This window comes from Ostrea edulis, chromosome 7, assembly GCF_947568905.1.
Source record: "Ostrea edulis chromosome 7, xbOstEdul1.1, whole genome shotgun sequence".
Lineage (NCBI taxonomy): Eukaryota > Metazoa > Mollusca > Bivalvia > Ostreida > Ostreidae > Ostrea > Ostrea edulis.
In genome coordinates, this window is record NC_079170.1 from 39,057,026 (window position 1) to 39,066,888 (window position 9,863).

Below are 9,863 nucleotides of genomic sequence, written 5' to 3' on the forward strand. Positions count from 1 at the left end.
TACTTACCGACCTTTGGGTCAAAATTGCATGTCGGAAAAGGGAACGGACACTATAAGATATTTAGGACACACATTGTATTTTAAAAATCGATCGGTTTGCTCGACTAATATTGATAGATAATAAATTTCTTCTGTTGAGGAAAATGAACTTTACTTGGGTCTTTAATCATAAGTGCCAATGTTTGCACTGTAGTTATTCTCAGAAGGTTTTATGAAGATCAAAGTTCATAATGTTGACTATAAGATGTATGGATTCAGATATTTGTTACTTTCGCCGTCTGTGTGCGTGCCCCGCGTCCAGGACCATATTCATCTTTGGATGACAGTATCCAGGCCAAACTACATCAGTAACACAAGTTTAAGGTATTTCCACCCTCCTGTGACGTCATAAGATTTTGCAAAGTCAATGATTTAATAAGATTTAAGCATGATAGGAACATAGATTGTGTTGGGGTCTTTTTCAATAGTTCTTGTAAAAAATTCTTGTTAACCATAAAATATTTCAAAAGTCTAGGTTATACATGAATAATCAATTATCTGTTTCAAAATATTGAATCCAAGGGCAATAACTCTGTTTTCATTCAATTATTTGTCAAGTACTTTATGCGATAGATTTCCTTTATTTTTCACCAACATTTCGTATATTATTTCAAAGAAATAGATTCGTGAAATTGTTCTGAATACTGTTATATCGTTACAACCAGTTTTTGTGAAATTTTGATAATGCTGTTTAAAGAAAATTGCAATTTTCTGACGTTGTTAACCGGTATATTGTGATAATTAAAAAACAATTATTAATACCCCAATTAATCACTGTTATAATATTTGCAGAATCAACAATCAAATATAAGATTGAACCTATAATTCTAGAAGGGGGGAATTACTTTAATGAAAATCCAGATTTAAGATGGGGACGCTTTAGCCCATGACGTTGTTTTAACATTAGAGAAGTTCTATGCTAGAAATTCATCAAGACCTGGTTTGGGGGAGGGGGGACTATTTTCTGATACAACATCGGGTTGGTTGAATCCGGTTATATAACATTTAACACAATATGTAATGACTTTTTCTTTGTTAGACGCCCAGCAGTAGAAGTGGAAACCAGGGTTCTGTCAAATATAACATAAAATACGGAACTCCCGATTTACTGCAGCATTGACATGATCAAGAACCATAAATATTTATGCCTAAATATTTATGACTCTTCACTTTTAAACACTTTTTGTTAATATATTGTTTTAAATCTACGGATAAAATCGATCTTCAAAAAATATGTCAATTAGAAAAAAAGATATATTAGACAAATATATTTCAAAAAGAAATTGAAATGAAATGACCTACATGTAATACGACGGTTTCGAGATACGTCCGATTTATTTCCCTTTGGAGAATTCTCGTACTTAGTAAGGTGCAAAACAACTTGTTTACACGCGGGAGTGGGACAGATATTCATCACTGCATAAGTGAATTTGCTCAGTAAGTTTATCATACGCAGTTTCATAACCCAGTTTCGACTGATACACAGACTAAGTAAATGATAAGTATTCGAAAAGTAATTAAATACTTAGAATTCTTATTATATCACGTTATTTTGTTGCTCCTAGCTATCATATCTAGGACATTGCATGGAAATATAACATTGTATTTATGTTTCCACTTTTGTAAAACATTTCATTTTACAGTATTTTACATTTCCTACATCAGGTATTTAATAAGAAGTCGTTTTTTATACATTTTATCGTCTTTCTCATTGACTGTGGTACTACTCTGTCCCACCTAAGCATTCAAAGTTCCACTAAATGCACCTCCTACATAGGAGAGCTCTAATCTCAAAACTGACGTATTTCAAATATTTCGCTATATTTTAGATTTGAATTTAAAACTCCCGAATGGAACAAAGAGAATGAACAAACTAAAGCTTAAATACCGGGGTTTATCTAAGAATTTTAGAAATCCGCGAGCCAGACATCGTTCTAAACACTCTTACAATGCATTGGATACCGTAGTGTTCATAAAGAAAACAGTTGTGTTGATTGTATAACAATTTTCTAAGGCAGATAACGTCAACGTTAATGGACATAATAATGAAGATAATACCATATGATATTCTTAATAAATGTTTTCTTCTAATACCAATGATGATTATGACCATGACGATAATTTGATTATGATAAATCTTGTGATGATGATAATAACGATGATGACGTGAATGATTAACCTGATGGTGTTGCAGAGGAAAATGATATCGATGATATGGTGATGATGATGACTTGATTATAATTAATCTGGTGTTGATGATGATAATAATATCGATGATGATGATGATGATGGTGATGATGATGATGATAACGACGTGAATTGTATGATGTTGATGATGATAATGATGGTGATGATATCGATGATGATGATGACGACGTGAATTTTATGGTGTTGATGATATGATAATGATATCGATGATGGTGATGATGATGATGATGAAGATATTGATGATGGTGGTGATGACGATGATGATGATGATGATATCGATGATGGTGGTGGTGATGATTATGATGATGATGGTGAAGATGATGATGATGACGTGAATTTTATGGTGTTGATGATATGATAATGATATCGATGATGGTGATGATGATGATGATGAAGATATTGATGATGGTGGTGATGACGATGATGATAATGATGATATCGATGATGGTGGTGGTGATGATTATGATGATGATGGTGAAGATGATGATGATGACGTGAATTTTATGGTGTTGATGATGATAATTTGCCTGTGTATTACTGTGGATTGTAACACGTCCCATGCGTCAGTTATATGGTTGTCGGTACCGTAGGACTCATTAAGGGAAGATTCCATTTGTAAAATTATAGTTGATTCTATCTGTAAATGATAATTCATCTAATTACTGAAACACAAATCCAAATCAAATCAAAATTATAAAATAACATTTGATGCATGTTTTTTATTATATCAAACGTTCTGTGGAATTAATTGTATTTTATACGGGAACCATTGATTGTTTCCTATCAGGACTTTTTCGGAGAATACGAGACTGATTTGCAGAAACAATAATAAATTAACATCCTGAGATTTTACAAAAACTCTTATTTCTATGATACTATGGGAACACTCACCTCTTGTTTATATTGGTAACTTAGCACCCCGCCCACAAATATACCAATTAGCAGAGCCATGAGCAGCAGAAAGTGCTGAAAGAAGAACGATAGTTTATGATAAAAACAAAAAGAAAGCACCACAGAAGATTACAACGAACTGTATCATGAAGTGAATATAAACACCACAGGTACAGCGTAAATATCACTGCTACCTAAGCATCCTGATTCCTGACGAAGGTGTTCACTTAATCAAAATAGCTAGGAAGAGATGTACATATGTAAGTACTTACCAACGTGGTCAAAAGTTCTCTTATCTTACCATGGTCAACAGTTCTCGTAACCCACTATTGTCAACAGTTCTCATATCTATTGTTCTCATATATAACTATTGTCAACAGTTCTCGTAACTCACTATTGTCAACAGTTCTCAAATCTAACTATTGTTCTCATATATAACTATTGTCAACAGTTCTCGTAACTCACTATTGTCAACAGTTCTCATATATAACTATTGTCAACAGTTCTCGTAACTCACTATTGTCAACAGTTCTCTTATCTTACCATGGACAACAGTTCTCATAACTCACTATTGTCAACAGTTCTCATATATAACTATTGTTCTCATATATAACTATTGTCAACAGTTCTCGTAACTCACTATTGTCAACAGTTCTCATATATAACTATTGTCGACAGTTCTTGTAACTCACTATTGTCAACAGTTCTCATATCTAACTATTGTCAATAGTTCTCATATATAACTATTGTCAACAGTTCTCGCAACTCACTATTGTCAACAGTTCTCATATCTAACTATTGTCAATAGTTCTCATATATAACTATTGTCAACAGTTCTCGTATTTTACCATTGTCACCATTGCCAACAATTCTCCTATCTTACCATGGTCAACCGTTCTTGTATCTCACTATTGTCAACAGTTCTCGTATCTGACTATTATCAGCAGTTCTCGTATCTTAGTATTATACATGTAAACAGTTCTCTTATCTTATCATTGTCAACAGTCATCTTATCTATAACCATTATCAACAGTTCTCAAATCTTACTATTTCAACAGTTCTCGTATCTTACTATTATCAACAGTTCTCGTATCTTACCATTGTTAATAGTTCTCTTATATTACCATTATCGACAGTTCTCAAATTTCACCATTGTCAACAGTTCTCGTATCTTACTATTGTCAACAGTTCTCAATCTTACCATTGTTAATAGTTCTCTTATATTACCATTATCAACAGTTCTCAAATTTCACCATTGTCAACAGTTCTCGTATCTCACTATTGTCAACAGTTCTCTATATTACCATTGTCAATAGTTCTCGTATCTATAACTATTCTCAACAGTTCTCGTATCGATAACTATTCTCAACATTTCTCGTATATTACCATTGTCAACATTCCTCGTATCTTTTTGATGGCTCCACAGCATCCCAGGAAGGAAACGCCAATACAAACAACTGCTGTTATGATGAGTAACCATGGAAACGATAAATGCACGTACTCCAGAATTATTGTAAGGATGCCGATAGAGGGCGCATTGTTACTTCTTAAATAACTGCCATACCCAAGTAGTCCAAATCCGCCCATCTGAAAATTGTGTAGAATTTGTAAATCATGATTTCTACATAAGTGTTGTGTTCAGTGTTAATGAACCCGAGCTGTTTCAATGCTTTATGTTTCTAGAAATGCACTGTCAATTACAACTTCACATTACAGCCAATATATTAGATAGGAATTATATACGTATCAGACATATAGTTGAATATAATATTCTTTTTGGAGTTTTCTGTGATATGCATGTAAAATGTTAGTATTGTTAGTTAGAATTTATTTGTGTGGAAAAAATGATTACACTGAGAGTGGTGTTTTATACAGAAGTGACTAGTGATTTGTTATAAATGTCCTACTGTGTGCTCCAGCTGGATATAATGGTAAACAAACAGTTATGAGATGCCAGTCTACTTATCATTGTTTTCAATATCAATTTTGACAAACAACAAAGAAATGATTGTTACTATATATCCATTGTTGCATCATCAGCATCATTTTGTTACGATTTTACAGATATTCAGAAATTGTACTGGCATTTTACAAATATTCAGAAATTGTACTAGCATATTACAGATATTCAGAAATTGTACTGGCATTTTACAAATATTCAGAAATTGTACTAGCACATCACAGATATTCAGATATTGCGCTGGTATTTTACAGATATTCAGAAATTGTGCTGGCATTTTACAAATATTCAGAAATTGTACTAGCACATCACAGATATTCAGATATTGCGCTGGTATTTTACAGATATTCTGAAATTGTACTGACATTTTACAAATATTCAGAAATTGTACTGGCATTTTACAGATATTCCGATATTGTACTGGCATTTTACAGATATTCAGAAATTGTGCTGGTATTTTACAGATATTCAGAAATTGTACTGGTATTTTACAGATATTCAGAAATTGCACTAGCACATCACAGATATTCAGAAATTGTACTGGTATTTTACAGATATTCAGAAATTGTACTGGTATTTTACAGATATTCCGATATTGTACTGGCATTTTACAAATATTCAGAAATTGTGCTGGTATTTTACAGATATTCAGAAATTGTACTGGTATTTTACAGATATTCAGAAATTGTACTAGCATATTACAGATATTCAGAAATTGTACTGGCATTTTACAGATATTCCGATATTGTACTGGCATTTTACAGATATTCAGAAATTGTGCTGGCAATTTACAGATATTCAGAAATTGTACTGGTATTTTACAGATATTCAGAAATTGTACTAGCATATTACAGATATTCAGAAATTGTACTGGCATTTTACAGATATTCAGAAATTATGCTGGCATTTTACAGATATTCAGAAATTGTACTGGTATTTTACAGATATTCAGAAATTGCACTAGCATATTACAGATATTCAGAAATTGTACTGGCATTTTACAGATATTCAGAAATTATGCTGTCATTTTACAGATATTCAGAAATTGTACTGGCATTTTACAAATATTCAGGAACTGTGCTGGTATTTTACAGGTATTCAGAAATTGTACTGGTATTTTACAGATATTCAGAAATTGTGCTGGCATTTTACAGATATTCAGGAATTGTACTGGCATTTTACAGATATTCAGGAATTGCACTGGCATTTTACAGATATTCAGGAATTGTACTGGCATTTTACAGATATTCAGGAATTGCACTGGCATTTTACAGATATTCAGAAATGTTACTGGTATTTTACAGATATTCAGAAATTGTACTGACATTTTACATTTTATTTTGACATTGTGTTAGGATCGACTGCATATCATTCAACATACCAACCAATTCAAAACCGAGGATTGCAGCCATTGTTTGAGAACATCATATAACCTTCATTACAAAAGAATAACCTAGATATCATATGCAACATCTGGATCCAGGTACTACCCGATGATTCAGCCAAATTGCCACTTCTTGCTGTAGACGCTCGCGGCTCTGACCTCGGCCAATCAAACACAGTATCTATTAAGGTATTCAATGTATAATGACCATATCTCATATCTAATAAATGGATGGTGGAATATTTGTAATCATGGTATCATTTTGAAGGGTTCATCAAATAAAAATAGTCCACCATAGGAATTTTCAAAATTTTGTTTACTGTTTGATTTATTTCACCTTGAATTCAACATTGAAGTATATGGGAAAAGCATGTTTTATTACAATATTTTAAAACAAATTATATTTTCATACTAATCTCTTGGTAGAAAGTTACTTACACTTTCTTTTTATGAAAATATGAAATAAAATTAATCATTGACCGCACACATTTTTAGAAAATTAGATTTTTCTTATTTTTACAAAGGGCAGACAACTCTTCCAAAAAGTCTTAAGTGCAAAAAGGTCAGCTTCTAATCATTTATCAGGCATGTTAATTTCATCTGCTTCACTTTCATCATTATTTAACAATAAACTTTTATGCTGCTCTAAATCCTTCAAAATTGTTCATTATCCTTTCATTATACATGGAATACCTTAACAGTTCAATCAGTTATGTCCACAAACAAACCATCAAACCATTTCATTACAGGATTGATTAACAGACAGATTTTTATTACGGTGCTGCTTTCGAATTTTATATTTTTGTACATTGTATATAATTAGTGCACTCACTGAGTTTTAATCCGTTCATGGATTGTAAATAATGAGTTTTAATCCGTACTTCATGTCTTTAAAATCACCTCACTGATTATATATTATGCGTACTCTCGCTGAGGTTCAATCAATTCATTGATATCAGTCATCAGTATCGAAACGTAAATAGTACCCAGAACAAAAATCTTTCATACAAGCATATTCTATTAGAATTGTCAGGAATCTTTCATACAAGCATATTCTATTAGAATTGTCATAAATCTTTTATACAAGCATATTCTGTTAGATTTGTCAGAAATCTTTCATACAAGCATATTCTGTTAGAATTGTCAGGAATCTTTCATACAAGCTTATTCTATTAGAATTGTCAGAAATCTTTCATACAAGCATATTCTATTAGATTTGTCAGAAATCTTTCATACAAGCATATTCTGTTAGAATTGTCAGGAATCTTTCATACAAGCTTATTCTATTAGAATTGTCAGAAATCTTTCATACAAGCATATTCTATTAGATTTGTCAGAAATCTTTCATACAAGCATATTCTGTTAGATTTGTCAGAAATCTTTTATACAAGCATATTCTATTAGATTTGTCAGAAATCTTTCATACAAGCATATTCTGTTAGAATTGTCAGAAATCTTTCATACAAGCATATTCTATTAGAATTGTCAGAAATCTTTCATACAAACATATTCTATTAGAATTGTCAGAAATCTTTCATACAAGCATATTCTATTAGATTTGTCAGAAATCTTTCATACAAGCATATTCTACTAGAATTGTCAGAAATCTTTCATACAAACATATTCTATTAGAATTGTCAGAAATCTTTCATACAAGCATATTCTATTAGATTTGTCAGAAATCTTTCATACAAGCATATTCTACTAGAATTGTCAGAAATCTTTCATACAAGCATATTCTATTAGAATTGTCAGAAATCTTTCATACAAGTATATTCTACTAGAATTGTCAGAAATCTTTCATACAAGCATATTCTACTAGATTTGTCAGAAATCTTTCATACAAGCATATTCTGTTAGATTTGTCAGAAATCTTTTATACAAGCATATTCTATTAGATTTGTCAGAAATCTTTCATACAAGCATATTCTATTAGACTTGTCAGAAATCTTTCATACAAGCATATTCTGTTAGATTTGCATCATATGTAACATGTACTATAGAGCCAATCTGAGAACATTTTGCTCACTATATTTAGAATACTTACAAATGTAAGTAAGTTGAGAACAAACATTGAGTACTTCACAATTCTTCCGCAGCCAGTGAGCCCCATTCTAAAAGCCAACACATATCAAATTATTTAGAAATGTGTATCAAATACTGCATTAATTTAATGTACATGCACAGTATATTCTAAAGAAGAAAAAAAAACCATGAAAGTGCCATATCAGAAATAATCCACCAAAGAAATTAAATAAAAACCGGATGTACAAAGTAAATATATTTAGGAAAAGGGGCCATTTTTTTTCTCGTGCATTCACCATTGTTGGGTAAAAGTATTCTCGCACATAGACATTCATTTCTAATCTGCCCTGAAAAATTGCAGGTTTTTATCATTTCAAACGTATTATCAAAGTTTATGTCCATGCGATACACCTCGGTAATTTCCGTTTTCTTAAAGAACATGCAAGGAGATACGAAAGGAATGTGTATAGATGCTACATACCTGTTTCAATATCTGCATTTCTACAGCAAGGCGGCTCTTAGAACACCTTCCGATTTTATTCAATGTTAAATAACGTAAGGCAATTTAAACAACACGGCTGTAACTTTTTTGATGCTAATTCTCTTTTCCCGGGGTCGTTCCCATGCCAACACTCGTCTGCAGAATCCCCTCAATCAATGTTTATCTCTGTGGCTTGTGTTTTCCGCGCATCAATATACTCTTCACATTCATTGCAGATTAGAGTGTTGATGTTCGCACACGTAAATTTGACAACAGCGTGGTCTTGTTTTGTTGGTTGGTTTTGCAGTGAACCAAGAGACTAAAACTTGTGTCTGGAATTGATATTTTTCAAAATTATATTCTGCTTTCCTTAAACCAATGTTCTCTCTTCATAAGTTATAGTTGCGATCTAAATTTTATATAAGGATTGAATAAAAATTAAAGAGTTGCATGTAATTGGTCGGTGGGCAGAATACAAGATTTTTGAATGATATAAAAAATCTTAAGATTTGTCTAAACATTTAGAACTCCAAAGCTTGCACTTCTCCAGTTTGGGAGGAAACTTAGAAAGTCACTGTATAATGGATCAAGAGTATACAAACCCCGGATATTTACAGAAGAGTATGTGTGCAATGTAGAGGCGTTCATTACACTCTATTGGTAATTACTTTAAGAAGGTGTTGCACGTCTCATGTTAATTTCCCTAAAGGTGTTGCATGTAAGATCGAAAATTTTAGTTATTCAAGTATATGATAAAACCAATTGGAACGTATGTCTTGATTCAATAATTTTTTTAAATAAAAGACGTGTATTAACAAAATTATCCAAAATATTTCGAGTTTAAATCAAGCAATAAGCGATTTATATGATTTTTA

The 9,863-nt window shown here is 31.9% G+C and overlaps 1 protein-coding gene across 1 annotated transcript in view; it reads right to left on the minus strand.

The window, feature by feature from the left end:
• LOC125657226 (leukocyte surface antigen CD53-like) overlaps window positions 1-9,314 on the minus strand; it is a 22,156-nt gene extending 12,842 nt beyond the window's left edge. The window contains exons 1-5 of the mRNA XM_056144315.1: window positions 8,989-9,314; window positions 8,530-8,596; window positions 4,525-4,725; window positions 3,139-3,213; window positions 2,786-2,884 (exon numbers count right to left, since the gene is read on the minus strand). Of these exons, the coding sequence (XP_056000290.1) occupies window positions 2,786-2,884; window positions 3,139-3,213; window positions 4,525-4,725; window positions 8,530-8,595 (441 nt within the window). The 5' untranslated portion in view covers window position 8,596; window positions 8,989-9,314. The remainder of the gene's footprint in view (window positions 1-2,785; window positions 2,885-3,138; window positions 3,214-4,524; window positions 4,726-8,529; window positions 8,597-8,988) is intronic.
• Window positions 9,315-9,863: the final 549 nt, after the last annotated feature.